A 21,503-nucleotide genomic window follows, 5' to 3' on the forward strand; every position below is an offset into this window, starting at 1 on the left:
ACCCGCCGCCTATAACTCACTCAGTGATGATGTTATAATGAATATACTGTAACTGTATATGGGGCAAAGAACCTGGATTAGAATCAGTGTAAAGGTATTTCAAAGTAACATATACTATAGATACATACATAGCTAGATGCTGTAGATATAGTCAACCACAGATTAAGTACATATAGTGTCCTCTACATAGTATTATAGTGAGTGTCAAAGTGAGTTTAACGTTGTTTAACATTGTTTAATGCAACCAGATAGGACTGTTTGGATGTACTGTATGGGCTGTCAAGGCCAGAAACTGCATAAAGTCATTTTTTGCCACTCAATAGGCATTCCCGCATAACTATGTTATGTCACGCACAATGCGTGCATACTATATTGTTTGTGTGCTATGTACTGTAGCTGTAGTTTTGATCAATGCATGGCTATTCAAATTATTTTAGTCCAATATTTTGGAGATCAATTATGCAACTTACAGTTGTTTTTTTAATCAATATTTACTGAATAAGGTATTAAATTCAATCGTCTAGATTCGGTCTAAAAATAGACGATGATATGAGGTCTTGATAAACAGACTCTAGCCAAGAGGACACACATTGAGAACAACTGTATAGTACATTTGAAATGTTTATGAAAGTGTGGGCCTCATGGCTCGATAAATTACAGTCGACGTGAAAATGTAATATTAAAAATAACAGTGGTACGGTATTGACTTTTGAAATGTAACTTTATTTGTACCTATAATATCACACACTTGTAAACGTATGACAATTTAAACAGGGATTCCCCCCCCCCCCCCCCAAGAACACACAAGACAGTGAGAGCCTCCAGTGGGCTCTGGCATAAAAGAGAAAGGACAATGGGCGGGTTCATGGAGCCTGGAGGGGTGGGGGGTGGGTACCCTGGGCGTGGCCGTTGCTGTGGTTGGCTGCACCTGGCCGGTAGGACAATGCTCCATGGATAGCGGTAGCCTTGCTTAGCCAGCCTTCATCTGCCATCGCAATGCATATTTCCCCAGGCAGATCAAGTCTGGGCCCTCTCAATTGTGGGAGGACTTCAGGGCCGAAATGGTGACGAGTCAACCAGATTCGTCTGGAACCAGAATATAACCAACCAAGACCTAACACTGAGAGGGACGTCCCACTGGGAGGAGACCCCGGGGCAGACCAAGGACCACGTCCCACTGGGAGGAGACCCCGGGGCAGACCAAGGACCACGTCCCACTGGGAGGAGACCCCGGGGCAGACCAAGGACCACGTCCCACTGGGAGGAGACCCCGGGGCAGACCAAGGACCACGTCCCACTGGGAGGAGACCCCGGGGCAGACCAAGGACCACGTCCCACTGGGAGGAGACCCCGGAGCAGACCAAGGATCACGTCCCACTGGGAGGAGACCCCGGGGCAGACCAAGGACCACGTCCCAGTGGGAGGAGACCCCGGGGCAGACCAAGGACCACGTCCCACTGGGAGGAGACCCCCGGGGCAGACCAAGGCGCAGTTGGAGGAAATACATCGACTCACTGGCCTTGGAACGTCTCGGAATCCCCCAGGAGGAAGTCACTAATAATGTTGCTCTGGAGAGGGAAGTCTGGAGCTCTCTGGTGGAGCTGTTGCCCCCGCGACCCGACTACGGATAAGCGGTTGAATATGGATGGATGGACTGAGAGGGACGAGACTAATATCCATGCAGTGATATGCAGTGCCCTGTTGGCCGGGTGTGGCTGACCAGTGCTGGTTGCACCTCTGTGATTGGCTGTGCCCGGGGTGCCCCCTCCGTGGATTGGTCTGAAGCCTGGATGAGAGGGGCAGTGATTTGACCAATCACTGCTGAGTGTCTCGGATAAAGGTTGAAACACTCTAAGATGGTTGGAGACCACCTGATGACCTCTCTCTGGCCAGGCCATTAGAAATGGATTATAATCGCATCTTTGATGTATTTGCAAACTGAAAAGGTAACATGTTTAAAATAAGTTATCTCTGTAATGTAAGGCATTTTCCTTTTATATAAATTATCTGAATCCACACTTTAATTTACTTTTTAGTTTAGTTTTATTTTAATAAAAATTACATTTTAAAAGTTGTAAAATAAACCCCAGTTACATCACCCGATCGAATGTTATATGTGGGCATCATCATTTGAATAATTACAGTCAGAAATATTACACAGTGGTACAGTATTAAAATGTAACTTTATTACACACACACACACAGGAAATCTAAAACACACTTGAATCTGTGGTTTGTACCTTGTAAATAATATAATCTCACACATGCACCCTTATTATAAACTTACAACCATAAAACTCAATGAGGCAAGGCGAGGTCAACAATGGTACACAAATATTGCTTCTGAAAAGGCAATCGACGGACATCTAGTGATACTTTTAGATTAGTTTAGATGCACTTGTACAAATCTCTCTATAATCGCCTCCAATCCTCACTGCACACGAAGAGCAATAATACAACATGTGACGATGTGAAATCAATCCATTAATCCATTTAATGGATACATTTTTCACACGCATGGTGACGAATCTGTAATACCTGCTGAACTGCTGAACTTATGACATCATAATAAGGCCAGCTGGCCATTACTGTGCGTCACAAGGATAGCTGTATTCCGTCTCCTTGTTGTCACCTGAGTGAAACAAAGACACCGGTTAGCGTGTGTGGAGCAACAGGACATGAAATAAAACATTTCATCTGCCCAATTATTTTTGTATAGTCTGTTATGAACACCATGAACGCCCATGGAAAGTATATTAATTTCTGATTCGGCTGATCGGTGTCCATTATCAGTTACCGGGGAAAATCAAACGTCGGCCAATCACCGTTCTAGATCAATATCCATCTTCTATAATCAAGTTCAAGTTGTCTCTGTCTGTTTGCCTGTGTGCCCGGATTGGATTCCAAATATGGAACTTTCTGTACCCAATGCTGGGTACAGAAATCTGAAGAACGCCGAGCAATAACCCCATGCAGCAACACCTGCCACCATCTATTCTAGAACAAGGGTTGTCAATCAAATATGTCCCCACGAAAGTAGAACAATAACAGCAAACCACAATGCCATGCCAATCACAGTCCTCACCAAAGTACACCAATCGCAGCAAATCACATATTCTATCTCATATTGAAAATATATTTTGTAAATTACACGATAAATGATTCCGAGAACAGGTGGAATGTTTTGTAGAAGTCTGTCTGGTGACGGTCTAGAATTATGTAGTCAAAAACACTGTATTAAACTTATTTTCATGAACTAATAATACATGGAAAATCTCAGATTGGAGAAAGATATGTTGTCTAATATGGGACTGAGATGACAGTGTAGATAGATTCCTAGGGAAACAGGATACAGTAGCACTCTACAGTGTATAGTTTTATATAGATATTCCACTGTTTAGCTTATATGTGCGTATGATTCTGGATGACTATTTTATGTATTTTATGTTACCATGTTTTGTTCTTGCTTACTGTAAATCGCTCTGGATTAAGAGCATCTGCTAAATGTCTAAATTCTAAATGTCTAAAACTCTGCAGAGTGGACTTTCTAAAGGAGGATTGAAATACACATCCGAACCCAAAAGTGTTCTGGTTCTGAGTGGAAGAACTGTAAAATACTAAACAAAAGAAATGCACTGTGGGGCATTACGCCGCATCAGTTGTAAAAGAACAGGGAAAAAGTGTTGCAGTGACGTTTTGGGCTTGTGCTCAAAAAGTTACAGCAACTTCAGTTTTACATTTAAAGCTTTTTACAGATAGCTAATAATAGGAGAGGTTGTGTAACACTGTACTGTACATGTACTCACTTGGCTGGTAGTAATCATAGATCTTGACCAGTGCTGGCTTCAGGTTCTGAACTGGGACTTCCTGCATGACCTCTAAGACGTGGTTGATGGCTATTCCTTTTGTTAACTGTTGGCAGAAATGTAGATTATCAAGAGCATGTTCCTATAATGCTGTCATTGTCCACTGTCCAGTGGTTCTCAACCATAACCCATGGTCCTTTAACCAAGACACAGGAGTACAGTACGTATTCTTAGTGTAGATTTCTTACCTGGACCATTAGTACGATGTTTCTATCCGAATTAGGACTCATTATACTGGACTAGGTTTCTATCCAGGACACCTACAGTAAATACTACTGTAGCATAACAGGATCACTACTGATTGTCCTGTTTATATATTGTACCAGGAAATTCATTATTTTCATCCGTTTTTTTTCTTCTTCAGGTCGGTAGAATACAATAATTATTTATTATAAGCTAGAAGGGAGTTCCAACCGCGCCTCTAGCCTATAGCAGGCCAGTCTAAGTTACATCTTCATGACCTGACGAAGATGTAACTTAAACATCGAAACGTGCAATATTTGCACCCTGTTATATTAAACTAAGGGCCTAAATTGTCGGCGCTGCTCCAGTGTCTTCTTTTTCGCAAATTATTATGAGCCCTTTTTATTTTGTCATTTATCTCCTTTACTAACGTACTATTGTTTATAGTTTTGCTATCAACAACCTACCAACTTTTTCAGTTGTGTAGTTAGTAGGCACATTTCCAAAACTCTTAACACAATAAGCACGATATCAGTCTTATATTCTCTTGCAGTGATTTCATTTATTTTTCCAGTTGTGTGTTGAAGCTTGTAGGTGTGTTTTGTTAAGAGTTTAGGAATAGTGTGAAATCCCGCTTCATAGTGACAGCAAACATATTATAAAAACATAAACCGTAACTAGTGTTAATTCAACTCGTCAAGAGTGTAAATTAAGGTTAGACTTTTACTCTTGGAGTTAAAGGTGGTCTGATTGGTATTACACACACAGAGTTAAAGGTGGTCTGATTGGTATTACACACACATTACACACATAATGTGGTGTAATCATATTGTGGACCGGTTCGCAGCTGAGTGTACGGCGGCTGGGATGGAGCTGTTGCCCCCACGACCCGACTACGGATAAGCGGTTGAAGATGGATGGATGGATGGATAATGTGGTGTGAACTGGTCTCTCACCTCTTTGAAATACATAATGACGTGGTCGTCCTTCTGCTCTACACGATCCACCAGCAGCGCCTTTTTCAGCTGTGAAGAAACCATCACATTGAACTGGTTATCTGTGAACTCTGCACTCCAATAGAAACATGTACAAGATAGAGTTAAAAGATTTCACACAAAATGTTTACAATAACTCACCTTTTTCAAAGACTCTGGGTCTGGGATGAATCCAGAAAGCATCGTTACATCAACCAACACCATGTTTGTTGTTGCTTCAGGTCCAGTATATCTGTACGTATAAAATAATTGAAAATATATACAGTATTACATTATCTCTATTTACAATATCATTGGTACATTCTTTAATATGTTTCACTTTTTTAGTTACCCGTAATTTCCGGACTATAAGCCGCGGCTTTTTACCCATGATTTGAACCCTGCGGCTTATACAACGGTGCGGCTAATCTATGGATTTTTACAGCTAACGCAGAGCCATCTCAGGCTCTGAGCTAACGTAGCTGCGGCTTATAGTCCGGTGCGGCTTATAGTCCGGTGCGGCTTGTATATGGGATTTTCCCTAAATTTGGCTGGTGCGGCTTATATTCAGGTGCGGCTTATAGTCCGGAAATTACAGTAGTGTGCATTTCATTTGAGTTTCATCACATTGAGTTTATTGTGTCATTGACATGTCCGTCTCTACAGGTGATCCTTACATGCTTTGTAGTTTCAAAGTCATCGTCCGTCTCAGAGAGTTGCTGTTGCAGTCGGCCTCAGGTGTGACCTTGATGGACAAACTGCTTTCCTCAACTGGTGTCGGGATGTTGTAGTTAAGAGACATCTGAGGAAACAGAAGTGGAGTTTGATTTGCACAGAGAGTAAAGAGCCCTTTCTCTTACATCATTACAACTACAAGGCATGACGAATAAGAGTTCTAAGTACTGTGTTTTATTTATATAGACCGATTCACAGAGGGGTGCCCTGGGCGCGGCCATTACTGAGGGGTAATCCATGGAGCAGGTGCTCCGTAGGCCAGGTGTAGCTAATCAGTGCTGCTGCACTCAATGGTACACCTCAGTAATGGCCGCACCCAGGAAACCCTCTGTGAATCGGTCTATAGGACAGATAGTGGGGCTGACCTGTGCTGAGACACACGCAGTGCCCGTAACCTCCAGGCTGTACTTCCCCGTCACGTCCTGCAGCGCCCTCTCCTGGTAAAGCAGTCTGTTGCTCTGATCCACCTGGAAGACTTGGTCCCCCTTGGAGGATTTGACCGTCACAGTGCTGGAGCCCTCTGGGCTGAAGACCAGAGTGGAGTAACGAGCCAGAGCCTGCAGAGCCACTACGGTGTCCTACAGAGCACACAAACCACCAGCTGACATCAGTCTGCCACGTACAAAACAAAGGCTGGGGACATAAACATTCAGTGATGTAAATAGGTTCTCAATGTAATGAGTCCCCCTGGCCAGCCGGGGCGCCTGATGGAGAGGAAAGGAACTGGTCTCTATACTGCCTCCCCCTGGCCAGCCGGGGCGCCTGATGGAGAGGAAAGGAACTGGTCTCTATACTGCCTCCCCCTGGCCAGCCGGGGCGCCTGATGGAGAGGAAAGGAACTGGTCTCTATACTGCCTCCCCCTGGCCAGCCGGGGCGCCTGATGGAGAGGAAAGGAACTGGTCTCTATACTGCCTCCACCTGGCCAGCCGGGGCGCCTGATGGAGGGGAAAGGAACTGGTCTCTATACTGCCTCCCCCTGGCCAGCCGGGGCGCCTGATGGAGGGGAAAGGAACTGGTTGGAATAACGTGTTCCTTCCACGCGCTACTGTACGTCCAACCAAGGAAACTCCCCCCTGTCAGGTGTAAAAGGAGCAACTTGGACACTCATGCATGAAGGAAGCATGAGTTCAAGTCCGTTGCTCTCCCCAGGTTGGTGGAGGGTGTGTAGAGCCCAGGATTAGATAATTGACACAGGGGTGAAAAATGGGTTACAAAATCGTGGGATATATATATTTTTTTTAATAATGTAATGAGTCCCGGGATGCAGGGATGGTCTTTTAGATGAGTCCCAGGGACATTGTATGAGTCCCACTTCAACGACGTTAGGAGTCATATTTTGCCTTTTCTTTTTTTACAAATTGCAGCATTTAACGCCCCATTCATTATGGTTATGGTTATATGTGTGGTTATTTTCATGTAGAAAACAGAAGAAGAAATAATTATTATAACTAAAGCTAGCAAAATAAACTAGAATAAGAAAAACAGTACAGTAGTACAGTAGTGCATCCCGTGGATGCAGAGGTCGTTGTTTTGTTGCGTAACTTGCGTCCCTTAACTATAAACTGCGTTTTGGGATGCAAATCTCTGAAACATTGTATTGTTCGAAGGTTGTTTGGCACTACTACAATTGTTTTAGCATGAAGAATGAGTCATTTTAACTGGTGTCATGCTTGTTTTCTGCAATGTGCAGCAGTCTCAGAGCAGACGCCAGTTTCCGTGCGCCTAATGTACACATTCAGTTAAGAAGAAGAAGAATGAATTATTAGACTATATGCTTGTGGAAACACTTGTATGAAGTTCATTAGTATTAGATCTAATTGTATGCATATTTTCTTCATTATGGGGTTGGCAGGCAGTGTCCCAGACAGAACAGATCTCTCCAGGAGGGACGAGATCATTTTAACGACATGCGACCTATAGGTCACGACGTGTAAGCCACACGTCGCGACATAAGCCATATCTGTCACGACGTATTTTGATCGATTGATTATTTATTTATTTTCGTGTCGAGTTGGCCAGCCCTCATGGGTTTATAAGACAAACATTTTACATTTGCGTTTACAGCAATATATTATATTATATTATATTCATAATCCATTGCATTACAGCCCAGAGTTATACAGAGTAATCTGCCACAACAAAAGTCCCTTTGGCAAAACATATCTCCGTTTTCTCATAATCATGTAACTCTAGGAAATCCCCACAAATAGAAGACATCTTGTTAACCAGAATTTCCCTTATGTCATCATATTTAGGGCAATAAAGCAAAAGGTGAACCTGGTTTTTCAATTTCACCCAAGTTCACAGAACAAGTAATATCTCTCTTCTTCTGGAGTGGCTTTAAAACCGGCAGCCTCCAGTGCTAATTGAAATGTTCCTGACCGTATGCACAGAGAGATCGTTGTCTTTTGCTTAACCCATTCTGACCTGAGATCAGATTCATACAAGGTTTCCGCCGGACACACACTGGTCTGATGAACCCATTCTGACCTGAGATCAGATTCTAAAAATGTCAGTCGTTCTTCGATTTTTACAAAAATAGCAGACCTACAAGCTCGTATCGCGCCACTCGGTGGCGCGATATGAGCTTGTAGATCTGCTATTTTTAAATAGCTAAAGCATAACATGATGCTGACACCAAAATGGGTGCCCGTCAGAATGGGTTAATACATTTTAATACATTTTAAATGGTGCAAACTATCAAACAATAGATGAGCTGGAACCATATTCTCTATCAAGTTAGGACCTCTACTATATAACTAGCATGACATATATAACTAATTATATCTGTATAATCCCCTTTTTTTCTTTTTTGGCCTTTGTTGAAACCTTTGCACATTTCTTTTTCTTTTCAGGCCTATGACGAGGGGTGGGTTGGGAGGGATTAATTTATTTTGATTTATTTACAATTTGTTCGATCGATTTTTATGTTGTATTTAATTGTTATAATCATGACTATATTTTCTCTTTTTTTTGTCAACAGTGGTTGGTGCTGGGGTTTGGGGGTAGGATTTTAAGAAATGAGGCAAGGGGCAAGCCACTGATTGTAGTTGGCAAAGAATTTGAATTATGTTTTGTGTGCATTTTCTTTGTATGCCTGTATTAAAAAATATATATACATTTTAATGTTTTACAAGTCATACGTTGCGATGTAACTATAAGCCATATGTCGTGACGTATAGCTTTAGGTCGCAACGTATATGCATACGTACTGACCAATAAATCATAGGTCGACCTATAAGCCATACGTTGTGGTTTAAACGCCGCGACCTAGGTCGCACGTCGCTAAATGAACTCGCTGTCTCTGGATATCTGAGCAGTACAGTAGGCCTACTGTACCTGTGTGGAGGAGAAGCCACCGTAGGAGTTCTGCTGGCGGGCCAACCACCTCACGATGCGAGCAGCATCACCCAGGTCTGCAGCGCTAGGTTCAGGGCTGGCAAGCTTGGCCAGCAGCACGTAGGAGGTGATCTCTACGGACAGAGAGGCCGAAGTCTGGCTGGAGGTCTGAGACCAATGCAGGAAACCTCCTGGGGAACCAACCAACCAACAAACAAAACAAGCAGTCGTCAAAACCAACCTTCATGCACAGTAATAATACAGAAGTAATTGTTGCTAGTGTAGCCCCCCAGCCGAGACCCAGCCCGTATCAGTCCTGCTAATCGGGCTCAGCCCTATCGACACGGTAGGCTGTGCGTTGGTCTGGTGAGTGGGAGCCCCGGCCCCCGGGTTCAATCCACGCTTCCGCGTAATGCTACACTAGCAATATATATCGAGGTCAGATACTTAAAACTATGAAAATAAAACAAGCCCAAATTGATTAAATCAATTAATTACCAGCTGCATTATTATTATCTGTGGGTCTGCTGCTGACGTTATGCCACTTTCTTGCTCAAATTAGTGACCCTAAAGAATTCTGAGGCAACATGGCTGGAGACGAGGCAGCCAATCAGAACTGCTCGACTAGCCATGCCGTGCAGACGATGGGATGTTATGGGTTGTTGCCAGTGGTGGCAAACTGTCGTGACGGAAATAAGCTAAGCAGCCTCCAAAAACCAAACCAGGCAAGCAACTGTGAATTAATCCACGTTAGGCTGGAAATATGCAGGCTTGGCAACCAGTGTTGCCAACTGGTGACAGAGCAGGCTCAGCAGAAAATTATCTCCTGTCGGGACTTTCACAAGCTAATATTGACCATCTTGCAGCTGGTAAAAATAGATTGAGAAGAGCAAATCAAGTGAATTGAAATGAAATTAATATATTAGCTAAAGAGCTCTATTCTATGTGATTTGAACGCATTGTTCTTTCTATCTCACCATCTTGCGATGCAATCTTGTCCAGGTGTTGTAGGAGCAGTGCACGCGTCTCCGTGTCTCTGGCCAGAGAGAAGACGTAGGCCAGCAGAGCTGTGGTGTAGGTGTTGGTCTTCATGGACTCACCGATGGCCTCCCTCAGACAAGACAGGCTGTCTTTCACCACAGGATTCTACAGAGAGACACAGAGACAGGCTGTACATTCACCACAGGATTCTACAGAGAGACACAGAGACAGGCTGTACATTCACCACAGGATTCTACAGAGAGACACAGAGACAGGCTGTACATTCACCACAGGATTCTACAGAGAGACACAGAGACAGGCTGTCTTTCACCACAGGATTCTACAGAGAGACACAGAGACAGGCTGTCTTTCACCACAGGATTCTACAGAGAGACACAGAGACAGGCTGTACATTCACCACAGGATTCTACAGAGAGACACAGAGACAGGCTGTACATTCACCACAGGATTCTACAGAGAGACACAGAGACAGGCTGTACATTCACCACAGGATTCTACAGAGAGACACAGAGACAGGCTGTACATTCAGTGCTTCATAATATGAGTAGTCAAAACACATGAAAACAATTACAGCAATACAATACCACACTTGGAAAATAACATAGCAGACATATTCGGTAGTTAACTTGGACGGAGAGAGGATGAAATGAGTGCTTGTATGTCTATCTTTTAACCCATTCTGTACGGGAACCCCTTTTGGTGTTTAAGCATTATGTTATACTTTAGCTATTGGAAAATAGCAGATCTACAAGCTCATAGCGCGGCACCGAGTGCCGCGCCATGAACTTGTAGGTCTGCTATTTTTGAAAAATCGTGAAAATGTGCCTTTTTTGAGAACCACTGATACAGAAACATAAGGTTTTTCAGAAAACTGTCAGAATTTCGAAGACATTTTTTAAATTTCGACGTCAGGCCTAAATGGGTTAAGACTGGGACCTACAGTATGTACAGTAGGACCCTTTAGCGTCTGTCTGAAGGAGAGAGAGGCTGAAACATGGGATGAAGAACATGATATACTGTAGGAACCCAACATGATATTGCTTACAGACGGTCTGTTCAAAGATACTATATATCACTGAAGCTTATGGTCCAGGGCTGAATGTATCAAACAGATTTGTTTGTATATATTGTACAATGAACACTGTCGACATTCTGAATGTTGTGAATGTGAATCAAAGATGAGATATTATGAGTGACAGTCATGAAAAGAAAGCCTGTTCTTCAGCCTCCCGTGTCACAAAGACAGAACTATTTGGGACATCATGGGTTCAAATAAAAATATATGTGCCTTTTATGTCACTCCGACACCCATCATCTCTCACTCTCTCACTAGCTCCATTCCACCTCTGACACCCATCATATCTCACTCTACTAGCTCCGTTCCACCTCTGAATGATCTTCTAAAATATGCTGGAAAGGCGACTCACCGAAGGTAACAATTTCATCTCCAGTAACGAAGCAGTGATGTAAGCACTGAGGGTCACTTCATCCGACACTCCACCCTGCAGAAAGGAAACATCAACCGCGCACACGCACGCACGCACATGCACACATGCACACACACACACACACACACACACACAAATACTTTAAATCAATTTTTAGAAACGTATGATAATATTGTCGCTGTTGGGAGGAAAACACCTAACTCCTGAAAATTTGTTTTCTCCCAGCAGAGATGTAACGGCAATATGCTGTACTTCTTCACTCTGTGAATCTCTCCTCTCTCTCTCGTACCTTCATTCTGTTGTTGAAGAGTTTTCCAGACTGTTCAAAACAGCCGTTGCTCTTCTGTTTGCTCTCCAGCCAGGTCTTCGGTTGCTCTATGTTGGACTCGTCAATGAAGACGAAAGACTTCGCCTGGACAAAAGCTCTCAGGACGAATGCAGTCAACCTGATGATGAAAAAACACTCTGGCTCAACACTCAACATTTACTGATTTCTAGTTCAACATGTTAGCAAGATTTTGAGAAAGTGTTTTCATGAACTACTTTCAATTCCACAAGAGAAGTGCTGTCTATGTCTGTGGTGGGCAGGTGGATTATGCCCAAATATATACCCCGCTGCCCCCACACACACGCACGCACGCACGAACACGCACAAGCACACAAAGTGATTTCCACTTTTTTTTTTTTTTTACTTAATAATTTTTTATCCCACGATTTTGTAACCCATTTTTACCCCTGTGTCAATCATCTGTGATCCTGGGCTCTACACACCCTCCACCAACCTAGTCCCCATATATGGGGGACATGGGGAGAGCAACGGACTTGAACTCATGCTTCCTTCATGCCTTAGTGTCCAAGTTGCTCCTTTACACCTGACAGGGGGGAGTTTCCCTAGTTGGACGTAGCGCGTGGAAGGAACGCGTTATTCCAACCAGTTCCTTTCCCCTCCATCAGGCGCCCCGGCTGGCCAGGGGGAGGCAGTTTAGAGACCAGGATTACTGCATGTTTTTTTTGTGAGGGTACCTACCCTAGGGGACACGGGGAGAACATGCAAACTCCACACAGAAAGGCCCTTTCGCCCTTTTGATGTCCACTTTTCTATCATCGTAATAAATGTATTCTCACCAAGTGTTCCCTTCTCCAGATCCAAACGTGCTGTAGGCTCCATCATTGTGCTTGTAGTTCAGCTGCCTCTGGTAGCCTGCGCATATAGTTTATTAATGTGTTATTATTATTATTATTAAGTCAAGGGTTTAGTTCCTCTGGTAGCCTGCGCATATAGTTTATTAATGTGTTATTATTATTATTATTATTAAGTCAAGGGTTTAGTTCCTCTGGTAGCCTGCGCATATAGTTTATTAATGTGTTATTATTATTATTATTATTAAGTCAAGGGTTTAGTTCCTCTGGTAGCCTGCGCATATAGTTTATTAATGTGTTATTATTATTATTATTAAGTCAAGGGTTTAGTTGACCTCATGGTTATTATTATGACATCATGTAAAATACCAAAGAATACACAGCATCTTGCAATGGGGTCTGGTCCACAAGATTCGATACACCACCAAGATACCCATGTACCTGTCTAAATACTTCCTTAATGTAAACGAAGTCCACACCCACAACACCAGAGGGAGTGCAACGAACCATGTACAACCCAGATTCGGCACAAACAAGGGACTAAATTATTTTCGCTCCTATGCCACCAAAATGTGGAACGCCCTACCAACAGTCATTAAGACATGCGAATCCCTTGACTCCTTCAAAACCGCTCTCAAAGGGCACCTACGGACGGCTGCAATTCGAAACTGGCCCCCGTAAAATCTGAATCCCCCCCCCCTTTTCCCCCCACTGTATATGTTTCTTTTCCATTTTTACCTTTTATGATGAATTCCTGTTCTGTTCTTTGTCTATATAGAAGTGTCTATTTTGTACGTCTCTAAATGTTTTGATGAATTGAACATGGTGGACCCCTCTTGTAAACCAGTGTAATGCTTAATTGGGTCGTCCACTCACACACAGTTAACAGTCTTTGTATTGAGTTTGTGCTTGAAATGTACTGTAATTCTACAAACTGTTAATAAATATTTCAATCAATAAATCAATCAATCAAATTGGTGAAGGTGAAGGTTTGCCGGAGGGTGATCGATCGTAAGGTTGGACGTCACACTACCCTGGCAGTAATTTCACCGTTGAAACGTCTCTCCATAACAAATTTAAAACGATTCAAAACAGTTGGACTCACCGCCGACCAGGAAGGGAAGGGCCTTCTCCTTGATGGCCGCTGTCAGCTGGTTTGTGTTCTTCAGGTAATCCAGGATGTAGATGTTGGGAGCTAAGAGCGCCATATTCTGTTCCCCACATCCATACGGCATCCTCAGCAGTCCATCCAGGTTCTTCATGGCACGGCCCAGGATGTCACCTGGAGAGAGAGAGAGAGAGAGGCTGTTAGGGCCGATTCATACTCCTATTTTACCACTGTTTCGGCGCTGTAGTGCCGAAATGATTTTGGCTCGTCAGAAATTTTCAGTAGCACCGAAGAGCCGACTTTAGGACGGTACACATTGTAGGCTCTACAGAGCCGAACAGACTTTTATTCGGCTCTAAAATAGGAGTATGAATCGGCCCTTAGACTGAAACTGATTTAAACAAATAAAGACGTAATAGCAATTTGAATGCTGCTTGTAAACTCCATCACAGATTATCTTCTATAATCCTGTCTTCCCCCACTGTAGTGTGTGATAATGACACAATGCACTGTATACAAAAGAGCAGTCTATTTACCCAGGACGGATACAGAAGAACGGGCAGATCCCACGATCACGTTAGCAGGGAGTTGGAGCTGGGTTTCCTCTGTCAAAGTCTCTCCTAGACAGAGAAACACATGGACATGAGTAGCTGACACATCAAACAATCACAGTAGTCACGTAAACTCTGGAATGGTTATCAACAAGGAGATAAGAAATAAAGACAGACAGACAGACAGACAGACAGACACACACACAGACACACACACACACACACACACACACACACACACACTCCACAACACAGTATATTCCAGAGGAACGGTCTACTAGCTAGCTGCCTACACTGCACTGGAACAAGTACTTTGAATGGACAATCTCAAATCTTTCACAAAATATATCAAAAAAATAAAAGGCAGATTCAGATTTCGGGGCAGCAGTGGCCTAAGGGTCAGAGGAGCGCCCTTGTTGCCGAAAGGTTGCCGGTTCGATTCCCCGGCCGGGCAGGATAGATCTGGGGGGGGAAGTGATTGGTCATCACTCACCCAACACCGCTGAAGTGCCCTTGAGCAAGGCACTGAACCCCCAACTGCTCCCCCTGGAGCTGCTTAGTGGCCAACAGTATAAGACTGAGGTTGTACTGGTCAGCTCCCAGGTTTTAGTGTGTGTGTGTGTGTGTGTGTGTGTGTGTGTCTGTGTGTGTTTCTATGTGCAGGGCGTTGCTGAAAATGAGCACCTGTGCTCAGCTACTTCCCTGGGTAAATAAAGAATAAAATACAAATAAGAAATCCAGGATACTGCACCCTGAGATTGGTGAGGTTAGGTGGCTACATATAGAACAACTAGATCTGGGCCTAACTCCCCTGAAAATCTTACCTTTTTTGGGTACGAAGAAGAACCTCTCTTTGCTTACTAAAAATCCTATTATCTTGAGCGCTTTTGAAGCATGGCAGGAATCTCATAAATTATTGGGGATAGATAGACTACAGGGGGCTGTGACACATCTCTAATGAGAAAGACCCCATTATGGGAAAACCCTAATATTCCTTACCCCATAGCTGATGGTGTATTGCAGAGATGGGTTAATAATGGAATCAGGACTGTGGGTGATTTATATAGCAACAATGTAGTATCAAACTTTCAACAATTATCAGCCAAGTTTAATTTACGTAACCATGACCTCTTTAAATATCTTCAAATTAGACATTGGATTCAAGCAAAATCTATAGATTTCCTGAATATCCCGGAAAAATCCCCCCTGGAGGATCACATGTTTTGTACCCTTATCACCTCAACTAAAGGATTATATATATGGTATTCTAAACAATAATTTACCAATTTACGGTTTGTTGTCTCCACCAGCCGAAGGCATGGGGAGAGTATGTTTTGCACTCCGTCCGTCCGTCCGTGTGTCCGTCCGTGAACAGCTAATCTCGGCCACCGTTAACCCGGTCGATGCCATATTTTGCACACACACTCCCTGGATGCCAACCATGAACCTCTGCCCCAAACTTTCCAGAACGGCCTGTTATAGCGCCACCAGGAGGCCGCTTTGTGCAAAACAAGTTTTTCGATGCCATATTTTGCACACACACTCCCTGGATGCCAACCATGAACCTCTGCCCCAAACTTTCCAGAACGGCCTGTTATAGCGCCACCAGGAGGCCGCTTTGTGCAAAACAAGTTTTTGCACAGTACACCTACAGATTTTGTCCAAACATCACGCAAATTGGTACACAGTCTCTCTAGAGCCATTCAACGAAACGGGTCTTTCAGATTTATCAGACTCCATCCTGATTGGTTAAGATTGGCTTCCAAAGTTCACAGGAGTGCTCAGTTTCAAACAAAATGCTGCAAATCATGAACACATCGCGTGATTTCCGTGAAATTGTGCACCCACATTCCCACTAGGCCGAGGACAAAATGCCACATGAACAATTTCAACTCAGCCTCAAGGTGGCGCTATAACTGGCCGAAAAGTGTTTTTACCTCTAACTGCACGGATCTGTGGATAACCTGGTGGAGACCTGTGCCCGGAAGGGCACTTTTTCTAGTTTTTACTGTTTCTTGTCTTTTCTTTTTTGAGTTTGTCTTGTCTTGTTTAAAAAAAATAGAAAAATAAATCATGATTCTGTAACTCGTTGTTAACAGTTTGACTGCGGAAAACGATTTACCAGACTTTTAATCAACCCCCCTTCACTGCCGAGATTGTTGTATTACCTTTAGAGCATACGCTGAATTATTTGGGCTTTTAATCCGCGAAAATCGAGCGAAAAAAGCTTCCCCCGTTTGTTATGAACGGCTGGACCACCCGCCATCTTGGTACACCCGGAAGACGCAGCACAGGACCCTCCTCCATGAGGCGTTGAACCCCATTCGTTTGCATTGGCCTCAATTTCCCAGAAGCCCTAGCAGCCCACAGCATGTGACGATTTCCGTTTCCTCATCAAAACAGATGCATCTACTCTCTTTCTCCGCGGCGAAGACGGATTTTCTTTTTAATTATTACATTGCGGCGGATTAAACACATAAAACAAAAGTTGCGTATGTCCGATATGGCAGCGACATTAACCTGGAGTAATCCATTCAAAGCACGGAAACTGTTATCTGCATTATCAATAAATAAATCTTTAAAAAAAGAGTGTGACCACAGGGCTTTTCCCTGTGCATCACTGTTTATAGCAAATCCCCAGTAGGTTTTAAGAAGACACAAATAGTCTAATAGGCTTTTAGATGTGTTCCGTTTTCTTTGCCTGAAGCCGTCCACCTCTGTGGTGTTTCTGAATACCACATTTTTCTATTCTTTCTGAAAGAATTGAGCACCCTTCATGTACAGTACACTTCATGTACAGTACACTTCATGTACAGTACACTTCATGTACTGTACACTCGATCCATACTCACCTTTCGGACACATCAACCAGTTGTAGGTCTGAGTCACCTCTGTTCCCTCTGCCTGGAGGGGGCAAAAAGCAGACGTTATTTATTCCAGTTCGTTCATTGGCCACAATTAATGAATTAAACTACAGCGAATTGAACCTAAAAGTTAAACAGAAACAAAAACCAAAGGGAAATGTCAGTACTGTCACAACTGGAGCGCCTACCTTGATGATCAGAGAGCGCGTGACGACGTCGATGCGGCCTCTCTCGGGCACGGCGACTATCTCGTTGCCGCACGATGCTTGGGACGCCACCGCCTCAGCGCTCACCGTCACTTTGACAACCTCTGGAAAACATCCACGACCACAAGTTCAAAGAGTCGAGTAACGCCTTGTCGACCGTCTCTGAGCCATTACTGGGGCGCCCATGGTGGTCAGGGCTGCTTCGCTGTGCGCTCGGTAACGTCTTAGACTAAAGGTCATTACACACTGGCGAATTGGCGACGCGATATATTCGTGCGAATAATTCGCATTTAAAAAAAAAACAATTGAAGTCCATGCAAGCTTCCACATCAGTGGCGAATGTGCGAATGTGCGAATGTGCGAAAATGCGACCGTTTTCGCTCTTTATTTGTTCGCTCTGGTGTCGTATTTTGCAGAGATTCGCAGGCGAACTGCAACATGCAATATTTCGCATTTTCAGATCGCTCATTCGCATCACGTCGCTAATTCGTCAGTGTGTAATGACCTTTAGTAGTGTTTTTGTTCTAGTGTTTTTTCTGTCGAAAAAAAAAAGGTTTTCTAAATCCTGACAGTTTTCGGAAATACCCTATGTTTCTGTATCAGTGGTGCTCAATATATCCTGCCAAGGACCCCAAAAATTATATGTAATTGGCCTCCGACCCCCATCTGACAATGTGTTGTTCCAGGGACCCCCCCCCCCCCCCAGAAGCAAAGATTTGAGTTAAAAATGTCCATTCTGAAAGAATATATATTCCAAATTTGCTCCACATTTTCACGATTAAAAAAAAAATAGCAAATCTACAAGCTCGTAGCGCGGCACGCTTGTAGATCTGCTATTTTTCAACAGCTAAAGTATAACATAATGCTTAAAACACCAAAAGGGGATCCCGCCAACAATGGGTTAATGATAGTTGATGAATAGTTCATAATAATAGGTCATCATCATCCTTGTAAAGACTCACAGACTTTGAACTGGATGCTGTCATGTGGGGTTTGATTATATGTATTATATAACATGTCCCAAAGAACACAACGCCCAAATAAATCCTAAACTGTGGTTAATCCCTGCAATAAGGGAGTTCAATCAGGACTCACCCAGGACAGAGGCATCCATAGTCCAGCGGAAGGTCTTGCGTCCGTTGGCACAGACACAGGAGGAGTACTCTTCACCAGGGATGGCTGAGAGAGTGTAATCTGATGAGGGGCTGGGAGTCGCTCTCACCTGGTGGAAGAGAGACAGTGGATGGATGGAATGGAGGAAAAACACACGCACGGACGCACGGACACACACACACACACACACACACACCTGCACACCAGATTAGAGGATGGATTATTAATTATTATTATTATTAATGGATTATTAAAATTAAAAAAAAAAAAATATATATATATATATATATATATATATATATATATATTTATTTATTTTTAAACTAGTCTTATCGTCCATGGCAATCCGTGCATAATTGGATTGAACTCGTCTTAACGTCTCTGGCACTTAAACTGTAGGGCAAGCATTTTCAACGTTCTCTAACGGTTTTTATTGATCTTTCTCACAAAATTATTGTACTTAAGCTTCATCATCAGTATCGTTCACCGTCCTAAACGGTGATCGATAGATACCGTTGATGAAGCTTAAGTACATTACTTTTCTTGCCTACATAATTCAGCTACCAACTTCATTGTATTTGACAATAAACACCTTGAACCTGGAACATGTGTGCATGCTCAAGACAGACAGACAGACAGACAGACAGGCAGACAGACAGACAGACAGACAGACAGACAGACAGACGGACAGACAGACAGACAGACAGAACGAACCATGATGCAGCTGGACTGGTAGTTGAAGACGGTAGCCTTCAGAACAAATGTCTCTCCCCTGACGATGGAGTAAGGCAGGCTGAGCTCCAGGAAGAAGGGCTGGAAGACTTTGAGCTCCTTGGGTGGAGCGAGACCGAAGCCGCTTGAGGACAAGCAGAAAGCCTCCGTCTCCCATGTGGTGATGGTGTCTGGGACGGTGAGGGACACGTCCGCTTTTCCTGAGTCCCTGCATGGAAGGACGATGGACAGACAGACAGTTGAAACTTTAGTCAGAGCTAAATGGGTTAACTGCTGTTTTATGTGGCTGAACTTTGACTTTAAAGGAGAATTCCATACTAAAAGGCTTTCTTACCTTTCTTTGTAGTTGTTAACTTGTTACGTCCCCACCAAAGAGGTCCAGGTGTTATTTTGTGCAAAAGCTCCTTATTGGCTATTAACCCCTAACATAAGCCCTAAATGAATTGCATTGAATGGAATGGGAATTGAATGGTGCTATGGGGTGTTGTGTTAATTCGCTTATTTCCATCGCTCAAAAAAAAAAATCTTTTTGTATATATCCTCTCTTCATAATGTAAATAATATCCCAAGCGGCACACTTTACTACTTATTTAGATGGAACTAGAAAAAGTGCCCTTCCGGGCACAGGTCTCCACCAGGTTATCCACAGATCCGTGCAGTTAGAGGTAAAAACACTTTTCGGCCAGTTATAGCGCCACCTTGAGGCTGAGTTGAAATTGTTCATGTGGCATTTCGTCCTCGGCCTAGTGGGAATGTGGGTGCACAATTTCACGGAAATCACGCAATGTGTTCATGATTTGCAGCATTTTGTTTGAAACTGAGCACTCCTGTGAACTTTGGAAGCCAATCTTAACCAATCAGGATGGAGTCTGATAAATGTGAAAGACCCGTTTCGTTGAATGGCTCTAGAGAGACTGTGTACCAATTTGCGTGATGTTTGGACAAAATCTGTAGGTGTACTGTGCAAAAACTTGTTTTGCACAAAGCGGCCTCCTGGTGGCGCTATAACAGGCCGTTCTGGAAAGTTTGGGGCAGAGGTTCATGGTTGGCATCCAGGGAGTGTGTGTGCAAAATATGGCATCGACCGGGTTAACGGTGGCCGAGATTAGCTGTTCACGGACACACGGACACACGGACACACACACGGACACACGGACACACGGACGGACACGCGGACGGACGGAGTGCAAAACATACTCTCCCCACATGCCTTCGGCCTGGTGGAGACAATTAAGCGCATTAGCACAACACCCCATAGCCCCATTCAATTCCCATTCAATTCAATGCAATGTATTGAGGGCTTATGGTAGAGGAAATAAATAGCCAATAAGGAGTTTTTGCACAAAAAACACCTGGACCTCTTTGGTGGGGACGGCAGCAAATCTCTATTTTAGTTTAGTCATAGTCTTTGGACTGAAACTTCATTTAGTTTTAGTCACATTTTAGTCACCTGGAATGTCTTAGTGTTAGTCTAGTTTTAGTCCACTAAATTTCATAAGATTTTAGTCAACTAAATCTACAGTTGATTTAGTCGAATAAAATGTATTTTGGCGGGTCTTGATGCCGTCGTAATGAGTGTTTTTACACTTGCTGAAAATAGCCGATCAGCTATTTTAGCATGCAACCAAGTGTAAAATGACTTATACTGGATCTCTTGTCGACTAGTCCCTTCCTAACATTTTAGTCTAGTTTTTATTTGTCGACGAAATTGTCAGTATATTTAGTCTTATAGTTTTAGTCATCGTAGCTTAGTTTTCATCTAGTTTCCATTTGTTTTTGTCAGTGAAAAAAGGTAGTCGACGAACATTTTTCGTCTTAGTTTCAGTCGACGAAAACAACACTGCTACTCACCCCACCTCCACCATGGTCTCATATCCCACTCACCCCACCTCCACCATGGTCTCATATCCCACTCACCCCACCTCCACCAGGTCCCATATCCACTCACCCCACCTCCACCCGGTCTCATATCCACTCACCCCACCTCCACCATGGTCTCATATCCACTCACCCCACCTCCACCAGGTCTCATATCCCACTCACCCCACCTCCACCATGGTCTCATATCCACTCACCCCACCTCCACCATGGTCTCATATCCCACTCACCCCACCTCCACCATGGTCTCATATCCCACTCACCCCACCTCCACCATGGTCTCATATCCCACTCACCCCACCTCCACCATGGTCTCATATCCCACTCACCCCACCTCCACCATGGTCTCATATCCCACTCACC

General features: G+C 43.6%; 1 protein-coding gene across 1 annotated transcript in view; it reads right to left on the bottom strand.

Annotated features, from left to right (window-relative positions):
- Nucleotides 1-2,264: 2,264 nt before the first annotated feature.
- LOC310864599 (alpha-2-macroglobulin-like) overlaps nt 2,265-21,503 on the bottom strand; it is a gene marked incomplete at its 5' end in the record, with an annotated part of 41,043 nt that continues 21,804 nt past the window's right edge. The window contains 18 exons of the mRNA XM_083773288.1: nt 2,265-2,632; nt 3,807-3,912; nt 5,006-5,074; nt 5,186-5,276; nt 5,701-5,825; nt 6,124-6,336; nt 9,099-9,289; nt 10,076-10,244; nt 11,528-11,602; nt 11,838-11,994; nt 12,674-12,749; nt 13,794-13,970; nt 14,333-14,416; nt 17,200-17,251; nt 17,400-17,521; nt 18,513-18,639; nt 19,245-19,470; nt 21,503. The exon at nt 21,503 is cut by the window's right edge and continues 165 nt beyond it. Of these exons, the coding sequence (XP_083629414.1) occupies nt 2,586-2,632; nt 3,807-3,912; nt 5,006-5,074; nt 5,186-5,276; nt 5,701-5,825; nt 6,124-6,336; nt 9,099-9,289; nt 10,076-10,244; nt 11,528-11,602; nt 11,838-11,994; nt 12,674-12,749; nt 13,794-13,970; nt 14,333-14,416; nt 17,200-17,251; nt 17,400-17,521; nt 18,513-18,639; nt 19,245-19,470; nt 21,503 (2,108 nt within the window). The 3' untranslated portion in view covers nt 2,265-2,585. The remainder of the gene's footprint in view (nt 2,633-3,806; nt 3,913-5,005; nt 5,075-5,185; nt 5,277-5,700; nt 5,826-6,123; nt 6,337-9,098; nt 9,290-10,075; nt 10,245-11,527; nt 11,603-11,837; nt 11,995-12,673; nt 12,750-13,793; nt 13,971-14,332; nt 14,417-17,199; nt 17,252-17,399; nt 17,522-18,512; nt 18,640-19,244; nt 19,471-21,502) is intronic.

This window comes from Protomyctophum parallelum (assembly GCF_964188405.1).
Source record: "Protomyctophum parallelum genome assembly, chromosome: 9".
Lineage (NCBI taxonomy): Eukaryota > Metazoa > Chordata > Actinopteri > Myctophiformes > Myctophidae > Protomyctophum > Protomyctophum parallelum.